This window comes from Scardinius erythrophthalmus (assembly GCF_964197995.2).
Source record: "Scardinius erythrophthalmus genome assembly, contig: HAP1_SCAFFOLD_43, whole genome shotgun sequence".
Lineage (NCBI taxonomy): Eukaryota > Metazoa > Chordata > Actinopteri > Cypriniformes > Leuciscidae > Scardinius > Scardinius erythrophthalmus.
The window spans coordinates 1,120,724-1,138,097 of NW_028296545.1; the positions used below are offsets into that span (position 1 = coordinate 1,120,724).

The following is a 17,374-nucleotide window of genomic DNA, read 5'->3' on the forward strand; positions in this document are numbered from 1 at the left end:
TGTAAGAGGCCGAACACAAGGATGTGACTATTGTGAGTCAAAGTTATAGCGCCACCAACTGGCAGCAGGAAGTGTGTTACTTTCAAAAATCTTTGAAATCACTCTCTTATTTTTACCCGATTTGCTTCAAACTTTATGTGTATAATGTAGACACACGGCAGATGTAGACCTGTGAAAGGATTATTGATATCTTAGATACTGTTGCCATGGCAACGCATCAAACTTTATTATTCTTTTTTGATGCTTTTGAGACTCTTAACATACTTGAAATTGCATGAAACTCAACAGACACATCACACTTATTAGCCAGTAGACATGTGCAAAGTTTAAAAAACGGGCGTGGTGGAATGGCTCAGTAGCGCCACCTTTAGTCAAAAATGGGGCCTTAGTTTTTCCTAGAATCACAAAAATCGGTATGTATATTGTTCTCATCGAGCCGGACAACTTTCTAATTTACACTTAATAGCTCAAAGCAACAGAAAGTCAGATATTTTGGTTTGAATGTGATTTTTTGGAGAATTTTCTCTCTCTCTCTCTGTCTCTGAGTGTGTGAGGGGTGGGGGTGATTTGTCAGTTGAGTGAGATTTACTTTTTCATTTGTTTTTCAATGTTTCTGGGGCTTTTGGGTCCCTAAACGTGCTCGAAAACTCTTGAAACTTTGCACACAGGTCAGAACCCGCGGCCATCAGGGCGGGGCTGAATCTGGTAGCCGGGCGTGGCAGGGGGGCTCGACAGCGCCCCCTTGAACGGGGTTCTAAAACTTGGTCCATATATCAAACACACTTGCATGAATTAATTTGAAACTCGGTACACATATAGATCTCATCGGGCCGAACAACTTTCGTGCTCTAAGTTTTACGCCAGCCCAACAGGAAGTCGGCTATTTAGGGTTGTTTGGAAACGCTTGCTGTGGAATTTAATGTACTCCTCCTAGGAAATACATCGATTCGCCTCCAAACTCGGTCAGCGTGAAGTCAAGGCATTGAGGATGCTAAATTGCGGACGGATCTTTGATATCTTGAACGGTTTGGCCGTGGCGAGGAAATGAATTTATGGCGAGAAAAGAGAGACACGAAGTGTTATAACTTCTGCATACATTAACTGATCTTGATGAAACTTCAGCAGTGTGTTTGTGATAAGAGGCTGATCAGATGGATGTAACTATTGTGAGTCAAAGTTATAGCGCCACCAACTGGCAGCAGGAAGTGTGTCACTTTCAACATGCTTTTGACAAAAGTGGGGGGGTTAGTTTTACCAACAGTTACAAACATGAGTATATAGATTGGTCTCACCGAGCCGGACAACTTTCTAATTAACAGTCATTAGCTCAGAGCAAAAGAAAGTCAGATATTTTGGTTTGAATGTGGATTTTTGGGATATTTCAGACTCTGAGTTTTTAGCTACTCTTCCAAACTGGCTTATTTTTTTCACACCAAACTTTTTCAAAATGATGAAAATACATTAAAGATGCTAAATTGTGAACGGATATTAAACATCTCAAATGGTTTTGCTATAGTGAGGGACTGAAGTAATGTACAAAAATTAAACACTAAAAGCCTCATCTTCTAAAAATTTAATTATACACCATTTATTTCTATAAAAGTATACAAATATCACAACCAAACTCATTTTATTCTTTTTTTTTAATTTAATAATTATTTATAAGTTTAAAAATAGAAATTGTACTATTTAGTCTCATAAAAGTCAAGTCATTCATAGGGCTATACTGCCTTCTTGTGTTCAAAATCAGGTAGGCCTATTGTATTTACATAAAAATATACTAGGTATGTGACGGTGAGAATATTTTACCACCGGTTAATCGACGTGTGACACCGCTGGGGGCTTTTGAATCGCAAACTTAAAAACGAAAGTAAATATTTTCGTCCGCACTGACATTGATAGTGGTTGATAATAATAATAATAATTTGTTACATTTATATAGCGCTTTTTCTGAGACCTCAAAGCGCTTTACATAGATGGGGGGAATCTCCTCAACCATCACCAATGTGCAGCATCCACTTGGATGATGCGACGGCAGCCATATTGCGCCAGAACGTCCACCACACACCAGCTTACTGGTGGAGAGGAGACAGTGATGAAGCCAATCAGTATATCAGTACATGGGGATGATTAGGAGGCCATGATGGATAGAGGCCAAGGGGCAAATTTGGCCAGGATGCCGGGGTTACACCCCTACTCTTTTTCGAAGGACATCCTGGAATTTTTAATGACCACAGAGAGTCAGGACCTCGGTTTAACGTCTAATCCGAAGGACGGTGCTCTTTTGGCAGTATAGTGTCCCCGTCACTACACTGGGGCATTAGGACTCACACAGACCACAGGGTGAGCGGTTGAGCGGGCGTTTCAAATGAATTCCTTTGGAAGTAGGAATAAACTGAAAAACGTCCACTTTGTTCTGCTCGTTCCTTGTCGTGGATGCGCACCATGAATGCCCGTGCAGCCATGAGCATTTTAGTTTAATTTTAAAATTAGCGCCTTTCAGGGGGGTGGATTGCTTGAAATTATTTTACAAAAGCACAATGTTGTGTCTTATTGCGACAGTACACAAATATAAGTTAACACTTTGCAGTTTAAATGTCGTCCTGTATAATGACGTATGTTTTTATGTGTCCACTGTTCCATCGCGCCCACGCCACACACACACACACACACACACACACACACACACACACACACACACACACACACACACACATACTTGTTTTTGTGGTATAGAAGGACACTGATGCCCAAACAAGTTTGGTGGTGGTATATGGGGACACCCCTTTCCCAATGCCCTACAGTGATGATACAAATATCAAAAATTTTGTTTTAATCTGCAGATCACAAATCTGACTTCAAATGTTCTATACACACAACAGAACAGAAAATATTACCATATGATATTTTGGTGGTACACAAGGACATTCCCGCCCATCCTAAAATGTTCCCGCCTATGACATAATTGTGATTTTTGGGGCCCGACTTGATTATGAGGACACTCTTTTTACAATACACTAAATATGTCATTTCAGTGGATTACAGGGACCAATGTGTTTTACTGGTACATGACCACACACACACACAAACCTGACAACACAGTGTATTACCAAGACTAAGGTGATTTAAGAGGACTGGATCTTAAACACAATACACAACTGCATAATCCAACATTATAAGGACGAGTGTGTTTAATGGTACATGCCCACACACACACACAAACCTGACAACACGGTGTATTACCAAGACTAAGGTGATTTAAGAGTACCGGATCTCAAATACAATACACAAAACAACTTGCAACATTACAGGGACAGAGGTGTTTTAGAAGTGCTTTAATTATGACTTCAATAATATCATCATAAACATTGAGTTTTTTCAGTTTTACCATGTAATACAATCATGACATACCATTTTAAGGGGAAAGTGACATCCACAAACTTAAAAACATGGTCAATAAAACTTGCACAACTGTGTGATCTTTCAGAAAGCATACAGTATCATTACTGTTTTGACATATTAAAATGACAAGCAGATGAACCATTCAAAACTTCGAAAAGATTGACAAAACAGCCCTTGGAAACAGGCACAATTTAAAGACGTCATTAAACAGGCTTTGAAATGTATAAAATGAACTCACTCAACATGCAATAAATGCTGCAACATGTAGAGAAACCGACTTACAAGGGACGGTTTACCTAAAGACAATTCTGTTATTTCCAGAAAATGTAAACAGAATTGTCAAGTTTCAAAGCAGAATTACAGAGATAACAGGAAAAGTATTCAACAAAGTTAGTTTGGGCTGTACATCAGCTCTAGAAGAGTATAGTGTCATTAGAATACAACTATCATTGTAAGTACAAAAGCTCTCATGTGTTTAGAGATTACTAAAGCATGTATTATTCTGTACAGAGAATGAGAGTGAGGCAGAAATTGAAAACCCACGGAAAGGATCCTCAGCGGTCTTACACTGCTGGCATTCAGTCAGTGTGGCCAGTTTTTCTTTGGTTATACACTCACCTAAAGGATTATTAGGAACACCTGTTCAATTTCTCATTAATGCAATTATCTAATCAACCAATCACATGGCAGCTGCTTCAATGCATTTAGGGGTGTGGTCCTGGTCAAGACAATCTCCTGAACTCCAAACTGAATGTCAGAATGGGAAAGAAAGGTGATTTAAGCAATTTTGAGCGTGGCATGGTTGTTGGTGCTAGACGGGCCGGTCTGAGTATTTCACAATCTGCTCAGTTACTGGGATTTTCACGCACAACCATTTCTAGGGTTTACAAAGAATGGTGTGAAAAGGGAAAAGCATCCAGTATGCGGCAGTCCCGTGGGCGAAAATGCCTTGTTGATGCTAGAGGTCAGAGGAGAATGGGCCGACTGATTCAAGCTGATAGAAGAGCAACTTTGACTGAAATAACCACTCGTTACAACCGAAGTATGCAGCAAAGCATTTGTGAAGCCAGAACACGCACAACCTTGAGGCGGATGGGCTACAACAGCAGAAGACCCCACCGGGTACCACTCATCTCCACTACAAATAGGAAAAAGAGGCTACAATTTGCACGAGCTCACCAAAATTGGACAGTTGAAGACTGGAAAAATGTTGCCTGGTCTGATGAGTCTTGATTTCTGTTGAGACATTCAGATGGTAGAGTCAGAATTTGGCGTAAACAGAATGAGAACATGGATCCATCATGCCTTGTTACCACTGTGCAGGCTGGTGGTGGTGGTGTAATGGTGTGGGGGGTGTTTTCTTGGCACACTTTAGGCCCCTTAGTGCCAATTGGGCATCGTTTAAATGCCACGGCCTACCTGAGCATTGTTTCTGACCATGTCCATCCCTTTATGACCACCATGTACCCATCCTCTGATGGCTACTTCCAGCAGGATAATGCACCATGTCACAAAGCTCGAATCATTTTAAATTGGTTTCTTGAACATGACAATGAGTTCACTGTACTAAAATGGCCCCCACAGTCACCAGATCTCAACCCAATAGAGCATCTTTGGGATGTGGTGGAACGGGAGCTTCGTGCCCTGGATGTGCATCCCACAAATCTCCATCAACTGCAAGATGCTATCCTATCAATATGGGCCAACATTTCTAAAGAATGCTTTCAGCACCTTGTTGAATCAATGCCACGTAGAATTAAGGCAGTTCTGAAGGCGAAAGGGGGTCAAACACAGTATTACTATGGTGTTCCTAATAATCCTTTAGGTGAGTGTATGTGCCTTAAAATGTTCAATTACAGTTGTAACTTCAGCATTTGACCAGCACACTTTTTGTCCTTTCCACAAGGTTTTCAATTCCTGCCTCATGTTCATTCTCTGTACAGAAGAATACATGCTTTAGTAAACTCTAACTATATGAGAGCTCATGTACTTACAATGGTAGTCATATTCAGATTTAAACCTCAGGTACCTTGAGGAACTTCAGTGGTTTCTCGATAGGCATCTTCTGAACACCTGTAGGAAATCAGTTATAGACAGATCAGAAACTCAGATGTAACTCAAACCTGCATCTAGAACTTAAAACTGGTTATACATCTGATCTCTAAAAATTACATTTCAAATGACATTCAAAACATTATTCTGGAGATGGAATGTTGTGTTAAACATCTCCTTTTCAAAGTTTTTGACCAACATGAACATGATAAACTTATTGGTTTGGTACTGATTCCATTCATTTTGTTCTAGAAAAATTGTTATTTATAATAATATCTGATTATTGATAACTGATTTTTACAATTAATGGCAAAAGGAATGTTTAGAAATGTAATTTGATATTATCTACTGGCACACTATAGTATGATATATATATACATACACTATGAACAATTCTAAACGCTTTTGTTTTTGCCCCCATTTTTCATGAGCTGAACTAAAAGTTCTAAGACTTTTTCTATGTACACAAAAGGCCTATTTCTCTCAAATATTGTTCACAAATCTGTCTAAATCTGTGTTAGTGAGCACTTCTCCTTTGCCGAGATAATCCATCCACCTCACAGGTGTGGCATATCAAGATACTGATTAGACAGCATGATGATTGCACAGGTGTGCCTTAGGCTGGCCACAATAAAAGGCCACTCTAAAATGTGCAGTTTTGTGTGGTCTCAGGGGGTCTGGAAACAAGTCATTATCTGGTGTGACCATCATTTGCCTCACGCAGTGCAACACATCTCCTTCGCATAGAGTTGATCAGGTTGTTGATTGTGGCCTGTGGAATGTTGGTCCACTCCTCTTCAATGGCTGTGTTGGATATTGGCAGGACCTGGAACACGCTGTCGTATACGCCGATTCAGAGCATCCCAAACATGCTCAATGGGTGACATGTCCGTTAGTATGCTGGCCCTGCAAGAACTGGGATGTTTTCAGCTTCCAGGAATTGTGTACAGATCTTTGCAGAATAGGGCCGTGCATTATCATGCTGCAACATGAGGTGATGGTTGTGGATGAATGGCACAACAATGGGCCTTAGGATCTCATCACGGTATCTCTGTGCATTCAAAGTGCCATCAATAAAATGCACCTGCGTTGGTTGTCTATAACATACGCCTGCACATACCATAACCCCACCATGGGCCACTCGATTCCCAACGTTGACATCAGCAAACCGCTCACCCACATGACGCCATACACGCTGTCTACCATCTGCCCTGTACAGTGAAAACCGGTATTCATCCGTGAAGAGAACACCTCTCCAAAGTGCCAGACGCCATCGAATGTGAGCATTTGCCCACGCAGGTCGTTTACAACGACCAACTGCAGGTCGAGACCCCGATGAGGACGATGAGCATGCAGATGAGCTTCCCTGAGACGGTTTTTGACAGTTTGTGCAGAAATTCTTTGGTTATGCAAACCGATTGTTGCAGCAGCTGTCCGGGTGGCTGGCCTCAACGGTGTTGGAGGTGAAGATGCTGGATATGGAAGTCCTGGGCTGGTGTGGTTACACACGGTCTGCGGTTGTGAGGCCGGTTGGATGTACTGCCAAATTCTCTGAAAAGCCTTTGGAGACGGCTATGGTAGAGAAATGAACATTCAATTCACGGGCAACAGCAGGTGGACATTCCTGCTGTCAGCATGCCAATTGCACGCTCCCTCAAAACTTGCAACATCTGTGGCATTGTGCTGTGTGATAAAACTGCACATTTTAGAGTGGCCTTTTATTGTGGACAGCCTAAGGCACACCTGTGCAATAATCATGCTGTCTAATCAGTATCTTGATATGCCACACCTGTGAGATGGATGGATTAACTCGGCAAAGGAGAAGTGCTCACTAACACAGATTTAGACAGATTTGTGAACAATATTTGAGAGAAACAGGCCTTTTGGGTACATAGAAAAAGTCTTAGAACTTAGATCTATAATTTTGTTCAGTGAATATAACTGGCTTAAAACCATTTTTCTTTGGTGAAAATACTAACGTAAAATTGCACTACAATATATATTGGTTTAAAATAATAATAAACATGTTCATAAACACAAACTTGTTATGCTGGGTACACACCAAAAGATAATCAGGCTGATTTTGGGCTGATTTCCCCCTTCTGAAAATCCTAGCTGTGTCCCGATTATCTTGATGGTTATAGATTATCTTATCAGATTTTCCCTTGGTGTGAGGTGTGTTAAGAGTGTCCGAACCTGATCGGAAGAACGTCAGAGCCGACCTGATCGCGAATCGCAAATATTCAACATGTGGAATATTTACGATCAGAAATCCTGAAATGTGGGGGGAAGCCCGAGGACAAACACGCGCATGCTCTGGAGATTATCACGTGAAAGGAAACCATATCCAATCAAAAAGCGAGATGAAGGAAGACGGAAGCATAAGAAACGCAGTCATGGCGCAGCACAAACTGAAATTGATGTGGACAGCAGAGATGGAGGATCAGCTTGTTGATTTGTGGCGCAAATGTTTACACAACGTGTTGTGTAAAACATTTCCAAACACTATCATCGCAATTGCTTCCTGCATATCGTCCGCCATGCTTATTCTGAGGTCTCTAGAGTGTTAACAGTCGAGACTCTGGTTGCATGGTCTTTAGGGTTGGGTATCTAGAACCGGTTCCAAAATGCCAAAAACCGGGGATTCGATAAGTCGCGCACACTTCGATTCCGCTTATCGATTCCTTACTTTGGTGATGCTCACATGCGCGAGGTGAATGTCAGTGAGCATTTGTTTACAGTTGTATTGATCTGCCAGGACCTGCCTGCCGCACATGCGCTGTACGTTATATTTACGATGGCGGAGCGCAGCAGACTTTCGAAAGTTTGGTTAAGCTTTTCAAAAAAAGATGAAAATACAGCGAATTGTATCACATGCAAGAAAGACAAACTAGAGCCGCATAATTCTGGATAAAATGAGAACCAGTTTTGTTTAAAATAGAGATCATGAATAAATACATCAGACAATTAATACGAGTCGAGTCTATAATTCCTTAAAGTGTTATATATATATATATATATATATATATATATATATATATATATATATATATATATATATATATATATATATATATATATCAGTATATTGTAAATTAAGATGCATTGTCACAGTTTTACTGGTAATAGCCTAAATGTAACAAGAATAAAAGGTAGAAAAAAGTATTTGCTCTCTTTTTTCTCTCCAATAAATATTGGAATCGAAACCAAGAATCGTTAAGAACCGGATTCGATAAGCAGAATCGGAATCGTTAAAATTTAAACGATACCCAACCCTAACGGTCTTTTCACATCATGGCACACCACACACTATATGAGCAAAACGGTTAAATCTAGGATTTTTTGTCCTCATGTTTGTGGTCCATCACATTTTGAAAATCTTATAAGATGTAAAATCTTTTGGTGTGTACCCATCATTAGTTGACACATACCAACATTACTGGAGACGCCTGCAGCTCCAGCAGGAACATCACCTTCAGAACCGCTTTCATCAGGATCACTGGCATCAGAGTCCGTCATACTGATCTCATCTTAAAGAAAAAGAGACATTTAAAACAAGAACATCTTCAGTTTAACCTGTATTGAGAAGTCATTTATGAAACATGACAAATGGCACCGTTTAATAATAATAATCATATTAATAACAACTATAATACTTCACTAAGATCACTATTATTAGAATTATCGCCTAGACAGTGATATACTAATACTGTCAATGAAAAATTAATATTTTATAATGAGTATATTATTTTACAATAAGAGGTTATAATACTTTCTTAATTTCTTCACTTAAGCTGTTATACTGGCAGAAACCTGCAGTTTAAGTGAAAACAGGTTTATAAACGCATCTTATTGAAAAATTGTATTACTACAAAAAATGTGGATATAATGCGAATGTGAAAATAGAGAGTAACTGGTGCTGGTTGCGTTCCCAAATGCATGTTAAACTTATGGCACATGCAGAGATGGAGTTCACTGCATTCATTCCCTGTGAAACGAGGCATGGAAAAAGCCAGATCATGAGCTGATCGAGCGAGCAAAGTGTGCTCTTCAGTTTGAAACACGCAGCACAACAGACTACAGACTTACTTTCTTATCGTCTTTTGCGATTTGATAAGGGCATTGAGCCATATTGTGCTTTTGATTTTAGTATGTTTGAGAGATGCTTTACCAAAGCAATTGCGCAAAACACAAAGACAATTTATGTTATTATGAGGCGTAAAAATATTTTCGGTTCTTTTGGTTCAAACTGTGGAGGGACAGATTAGACTGTGGTCAGTCACTAGAGTAAAGGTAATTAATGGTAACACTATGAATTTTACTCCTCCCAAAAATGCCAAATAATAAACAGGTGACAGCGTATTTTAGGCTATATGACACGTTATAGTGAGATATGACAGCGCTTCTGCAACACGCATCACTGCAGATGAGTAGCTGAGGATCTCTTCAGCATGCTGATGCACAAAATACAAACTAAAAATAAATTAAAGTAAGTCGCAGATGCTCAACACACAGTCATCTTCATTAAAAGTAGTGAGAATAAATGATTTTACCAGTGCTGATGCTACTCTCTCTCCTATTGATCTTAAAATTAGCTGATGATACAAAAAATGCTGCTCATAGCGGTAGCTTTCGATGACGTGAACACCGTTAAATCTGATATAGCGCGGGAATTGAAGATCGGATTTATGTCCGTTTTGTGAAGACACATTTATGTGGCCAAGTGTAAATGGAATTGTTTTGACAATGAAATGACCAGGTGTAAAACAGCCCCAAAGATGATGTGAAAAAGTTCTTTCTAGACTAGCATTTCCTAAAATGATGCAATGCTCTTTTTATTACCATCTCAACACAGTCTTGATCCTCCAATGATGATTGTTCCTTCTCAGGGCTCACCTGAAAGCAAGGCAAAGAAAGAAAAAATAAACATCTATTAGAGACAAAGGATTCAGAGATTCTCCAAATGAAGCAGCACAGATACTTGACTCCATTAACACTGACTGATCACTGTCATAAAACATAAAATTAAAACATTACATTATCAATGATATACTTGAGCAAAAGAAGGCTGATGACGCCAAACTAATTCAGGTATGATGGGACATTTCAAACCACTCAGTATTAATACTGATCAAATTAATGAGATGAATAGTGACTTAAGATTTAAAACACTGTGACATAAGTTGTAATCAAGTATAAAGTTAAAACCCTATAAATATATGGTCATAACCAATCAGGGATGCATGAAAATAAATGCTCATTGATGTTGTCGTTGTCAATCCGATAAGAAAATTAGGCCGCTATATTAACACTAATAAATAATGGATTTCTTCCTTCAGCTTCAGATGTGCGCTGTTCACCGTGATGGTTTTGAAATGTTTGAATCACAAATCTGTGAAATCAGCGCATTGTTACAGGGAGAGTTCGCTTGTGGAATTGTAAGTTGTAATATTTTTTATTTTTGTTATATATCTGATTTATCTCATATAGGATGCATTTGGCTGAGTTAATGAGTGCTACAGTAAACACTTCACTGTAGGCCACACCGGTGGTCAGCAAAACATTAATTATGATTGGGACTGTCATATATACATAACACTATAATGAGCAAACTATTGCATTAAAAACGTCGTGAATTCTTTGGGTTTAGTTGCTGTGTTTCAGCGTGTTGTCCTGGGAGGAGCGCATCCACAACAGGAGTTTCACTATGTAATAGTTGATTACTATTAATAATAGCTCAAGTTAATCTGTGCATGATTTTGTGCAAGTATAAGTTGTAATATTGTGTTTATTTTGTATAAATATCTAATTTATCATATATAGGTTGTGTTCCGTTGAGCTAAAACCATCTAACAAAGCCTCAGGTTTAGGGGTGTTCCTTCAGCTCTTTAGGCCATTTCATTTTAAGTTTAATGTTGTCTAATAACATTTTAATTTCATTTGATTTATTATTATTATTATTATTATTAAGGCAATAGATGTTTTGGTAAAACTTCACAATACATATGTTATTGCATTAACTAACATGAACTAACAGAGAAAAACTTTTGTTAATGTGAGTTAATAAAATATGTGAGTTCATGTTAGTTCACAGTGCATTAAATTAACAGATACAACACTGGATCCTAAAATGTCTTGGAAAATGTTGAGATTAACGTTAAGTAAGATAAACATTAAGTAAATCATGTAGAAGTATTGTTCATTCATTGTTAGTTCATGTTAACTAATACTAACAAGATGAAACCTTTTTATAAAGTATTGCCATTTTTTTATAAAGAAAGTTGGAAATATGAATGTAAAATTTATTTTAGAAGCTAAGAAACCTTACACTGGTTCAAACTAGGCCACTACTGTATATGTTTGATTTATGTTGAAGTGTTTGGGACATTGGCTTTAAAGTCGGCATGAAATGGAAGTTGAGATTGTCATTTTTTCCTTGTTGTGATGTATATCCGAGTGAAACTGCTTCTGAAATTAGAAAAAAATGTAGGGCGGGGCTTGATTTCGTCCTTCGGGAATTGATTGGATCGTTGGAGGTTGGGCGTTGCAAACAAAATGGAGGCAGATTTGAATGCCAGTTTACATTCAGTTGTGGAGGATTTCTCTCCACCGGACTCCCCCACCGTTACCCTCACATGAAGGATTTTTTTATTGAGGAGCCCAGCGACGAGAACAAGGACAAGCAGCTAAATTTTCAGGCAGGAATCAGACCATATTTATATGAGCCTCCCGCGAAACGAGACAAACACCGATAGCCGCACCCTCATGGGCTCTGGCCGCACCCTTTCGCCATGGCACATGACCAAAAGAGAAGAGAGGTCGTTTTCGAGGGGGGAGGGAAGGGTAATGTATTTGATTAAAGATTATAAGGGTACATGAATTTTGAAAAAATAATGAAGTGCACAGATAAATCATTTATAATAAACACTACAATATTACATATAAAAAGAAGATTTGTCAAATTTGATTTCATGCCGACTTTAAATGATGTGCGTTTCGTTTTTGTAATCAGGCTTTCAAAGTATATCAAATTTTGGATTTAGATTCATCGGCTAATATATCAGATATCGGCTTTCGAATATAAAGAATGATCAGTTATCGGCCCAAATGTTCATATCGCTGTATCCCTAATTTAATTTCCAAAAAAACAATACCTTCTGTACATCTCTGGCCTCTGACTGGGACGGGGACGGACTCTTCATTTCGAGAGTGGAGGGTTCAACCTCACTGAGAGTCTACAAAACATAACATTAGACATGAAACAGTGGTGTAAATGTGTGAACACTAGATCTCACAGATGTCTCTGCTTCGTTTGCTCGTTCTCTTCCAGCACAACTCTCACTTACCTTGTCTAGTCCCACAGTCAGAGCAGCACAATCACTGTCTGATGACCACTGGCTCTTATGGCTCATCTGAGAATATGAAATTAAGCGTTACATACAGAAACACTTCACCTAAGAGTTTAAAAAAAGCATTATAAATGGAATATATAAAGGATAATGTACAGTCAGTCAGTAATTAATACAAAATAAACTGACAGGATAATAAGGGTCCTGATACACAGCTACCTATCAATAAATATTTGCACATGAAATACTGATTTGAGATAATATACAAGATTACAAAATAGTTAAAGTTTTCAAATCAATATTTAAATGCTACCACAAGGTAATGTTCACGGCTTTTATGCATCACATTACATGTGTTTTCATTACAGTGTGTCAGGTTGTGTGTAGCTTTACACCAGTTTTATGAGGACACCGTTTTATGAGGACATCATAAGAACAGGTTCCTGATGTTTGACTTGACAGAAGAATCTCAGTGTGTTGTGTAAGTTTGACAGAATCCTGGTCTATGAGGACACAGTTTTATGAGGACATCATAAGAAAATGATCCTGATGTTTGACTTTGACTGAGTGTGTTGTGTAAGTTTGACAGAATACTGGTCTATGAGGACACTAGATTTACTGGGACACTGGTAACTAGATACATTTGGACGGCACTGAGTTCAAGTGTGTGTATGTATGAGAGTGATACGAGACATTGCGCCTGTGCTAGATGTACAGTAAGTGATCGTGACTCACTTCTTACACACACAATCATAATTCAGTGACTGATAACTGTGGCAAATAATCTGTTTCTGAGGAAACAGAGTTATTACATTAACTTATTGGATACCTTTAGAGTTGCTGTATCTTGTTCAGGTTTCATCTGATTCTTCAGAGTTATCATCTGAAAAAAAAAGTAGTAAAAATATATAAAAAAGACAAATAAATAATAATTTTAGTATCACTTATTGAAAGCCAAACAGAGGTTGCTATTTTTTACCAACTTCTTCAATGATTATATTTAATCTGACAAGCACAAATAGTTTTCGCTATTGGTATTAGCCACAATGAGCTGTGAATTATGGGTTATCAGTATCGATCCTAATATTCCATATGTGTGTCCCGGTAAATCTAGTGTCCTCATAGACCAGGATTCTGTCAAACTTACACAACACACTGAGATTCTCCAGTCAAGTCAAACATCAGAACATTGCTCTTATGATGTCCTCATAAAACGGTGTCCTCATAAAACAGGTGTAAGACACACACACACTTGACACACTGTAATGAACATGCATGTAATGTGATGCATTAAAGTCATGAACATTAACTTGTAGGGCTGCACAATGTATTGCTTTATCATTCATACCCATCTGTGGTAGTGACATTGCAGTACAGGCCTCTGTGAAGTCAGGCTATGTAAAGACTCTGCCGTGTTATTTTACAGTTGATTACTCAAGTTCTGTACCTAAATGCTGTTAGACTTACCTGGAATATATGAGGCATTGTTTATTTCACATCTTTGTTCATTTTTTTTATCTCTGCTTGCAATTTATTATTTTCTATGCAGATGCAAACCCCTACAAAATCACACCAATCATTCTAGAATGATTAATTATTTCCAAATAGAGCTATTCAAGACATCTGGTGAAATTGCTTTTCATATTGAAAAACTTTTGTTAATGTGAGTTAATAAAATATGTGAGTTCATGTTCGTTCACAGTGCATTAAATTAACAGATACAACACTGGATCCTAAAATGTCTTGGAAAATGTTGAGATTAACGTTAAGATAAACGTTAAGTAAATCCTGTAGAAGTATTGTTCATTCATTGTTAGTACATGTTAACTAATACTAACAAGATGAAACCTTTTTGTAAAGTGTTGTCATTTTTTTATAAAGAAAGTTGGAAATATGAATGTAAAATTCATTTTAAAAGTTAAGGAATCTTACATTAGGCCACTGTACTATTATGTTTGATTTATGTTGAAGTGTTTGGGACATTGGCTTTAAATGATGTGCGTTTCGTTTTTGTAATCAGGCTTTCAAAGTATATCAAATTTTGGATTTAGATTCATCGGCTAATATATCAGATATCGGCTTTCGAATATAAAGAATGATCAGTTATCGGCCCAAATGTTCATATCGCTGTATCCCTAATTTAATTTCCAAAAAAACAATACCTTCTGTACATCTCTGGCTTCTGACTGGGACGGGGACGGACTCTTCATTTCGAGAGTGGAGGGTTCAACCTCACTGAGAGTCTACAAAACATAACATTAGACATGAAACAGTGGTGTAAATGTGTGAACACTAGATCTCACAGATGTCTCTGCTTCGTTTGCTCGTTCTCTTCCAGCACAACTCTCACTTACCTCGTCTAGACCCACAGTCAGAGCAGCACAATCACTGTCTGATGACCACTGGCTCTTATGGCTCATCTGAGAATATGAAATTAAGCGTTACATACAGAAACACTTCACCTAAGAGTTTAAAAAAAGCATTATAAATGGAATATATAAAGGATAATGTACAGTCAGTCAGTAATTAATACAAAATAAACTGACAGGATAATAAGGGTCCTGATACACAGCTACCTATCAATAAATATTTGCACATGAAATACTGATTTGAGATAATATACAAGATTACAAAGTTAAAGTTTTCAAATCAATATTTCAATATTTAAATGCTACCACAAGGTAATGTTCACGGCTTTTATGCATCACATTACATGTGTTTTCATTACAGTGTGTCAGGTTGTGTGTAGCTTTACACCAGTTTTATGAGGACACCCTTTTATGAGGACATCATAAGAGCATGTTCCTGATGTTTGACTTGACAGAAGAATCTCAGTGTGTTGTGTAAGTTTGACAGAATCCTGGTCTATGAGGACACAGTTTTATGAGGACATCATAAGAGCATGTTCCTGATGTTTGACTTTGACTGAGTGTGTTGTGTAAGTTTGACAGAATACTGGTCTATGAGGACACTAGATTTACTGGGACACTGGTAACTAGATACATTTGGACGGCACTGAGTTCAAGTGTGTGTATGTATGAGAGTGATACGAGACATTGTGCCTGTGCTAGATGTACAGTAAGTGATCGTGACTCACTTCTTACACACACAATCATAATTCAGTGACTGATAACTGTGGCAAATAATCTGTTTCTGAGGAGCACTGGTCGCATGGCACTGCTTATGCATGGAAACCCTGAACTCACCTTTATAATGATTGCTGAATCTGCCCTGGAGCTCATCTGTGTCTGTAAACGGCATGCCCTCTTCCAGATCTTGATCTTCTCCTTCACTGACTCACTTCAGCCATCATCCCATGTGTCTGCGCGCATAGAAAAAGACTCTCACGACCATTGCATTTCATTTGACCTATTATTCAAAAAGCTTGTTTTAAATAAATTGATCAATTATGGTAAACAGCATTCAAGTTATTTTAATACTTTATTATATGATATTTAAGGAATATGTTAATTGATAATAACTATTCATTCATAGATTTCATTCACAATTAATATTATAGGCAATAATAGTGACAGTATTAATAAGACTGAATCAAACAGAGTTCTAATAATATTCAGAGTAGCCTATATTTTATTATAGTCAGGAGTAATAAGAGCACATATTTGTGTCTTAATGTGTTTAAAGCAAGCATAACTGTAGTAATATTAACAGTAGCATATCAGGATACTGTACTGGGTGAAATAGCCTCCCCTTCACATACTGAAACGTTAGTCATGCCAACGCGTTATTATGATGGCTAGACTATTTTATGAGATCAGAAAAGGTAGCAGTTACAAATATAGTGCAATCGAAAACGAGTTTAAAATGACAAGCATCGCTGATTCCCTCATGTCAGTCTGTAAACAGAATCACTAACTTATAGGTCCGCTAGCACGGTTAGCATCACGCGCTAGCTGCTTTCTAACTGTAAAACGAGCAGCGAAGAGCATACAGAACATGCACAAACAAGCCAACCGGACCCACGTGCTATTAGAGAAGCAATTAAACAACATTATAACTTACCTTTTGGATAACAGTTGCCTTCATCAGGTCCACAGATGTCTTCTCAGGTGCAGAGTTTGTCCAGTCCAAACAGGAAATGACGTGACGACGAATGACTACACCTCTGATTACGTTGTACTTATCATAATATAAACGGGATTTTATTTATTTATTTATCATATATTTAATGCACAATTAATAAATTACAGGCAAAAATACTTAAATAATTAGTATTTTGCATTAGTTGCTACACATTTTAAAGCTGATTGAAGCTCCGCCCACTGGCGCCATCTTGTTTTCGCGATCTCCCGCCTACCGGTACCGATCTGACCAATCACTAAAGCTGATTGAAGCTCCGCCCATTGGCGCCATCTTGTTTTCGCGATTTCCCGCCTAGCGGTATCGATCTGACCAATCACAGGCCCCAAATAATACACTTGTGTGAAAGATGCAAATTTTTGATGACACGGGTGTAATACCAGGACCTGGCTACAGGGGCGCACTCTCGAAATCAGGGATACACTGTGTATGGTAAAATTTCAGGGTTTTGTGGTATGTAAGGACATGGC

The 17,374-nt window shown here is 38.2% G+C and overlaps 1 protein-coding gene across 5 annotated transcripts; it reads right to left on the reverse strand.

Annotated features, from left to right (window-relative positions):
* Nucleotides 1-3,319: 3,319 nt before the first annotated feature.
* LOC308686212 (uncharacterized protein) lies at nucleotides 3,320-16,919 on the reverse strand. 5 transcript variants are annotated; one of them, XM_081394582.1, is made up of 11 exons: nucleotides 16,827-16,919; nucleotides 16,010-16,125; nucleotides 15,158-15,223; nucleotides 14,966-15,046; nucleotides 13,633-13,686; nucleotides 12,801-12,866; nucleotides 12,609-12,689; nucleotides 10,297-10,350; nucleotides 8,886-8,984; nucleotides 5,397-5,475; nucleotides 3,327-4,638 (listed from the first exon to the last, which is right to left on the reverse strand). In XM_081394582.1, exons 2-9 carry the CDS (start codon nucleotides 16,043-16,045, stop codon nucleotides 8,970-8,972), a joined length of 453 nt encoding a protein of 150 aa, XP_081250708.1. In that variant the 5' UTR covers nucleotides 16,046-16,125; nucleotides 16,827-16,919; the 3' UTR covers nucleotides 3,327-4,638; nucleotides 5,397-5,475; nucleotides 8,886-8,969. The 5 variants fall into 5 exon arrangements, with proteins under 5 accessions (XP_081250707.1, XP_081250708.1, XP_081250710.1 ...); XM_081394583.1 differs by having other exon boundaries at nucleotides 4,626-4,638; nucleotides 5,432-5,475; XM_081394581.1 differs by having other exon boundaries at nucleotides 3,320-5,475.
* Between the last annotated feature and the right edge of the window lie 455 nt (nucleotides 16,920-17,374).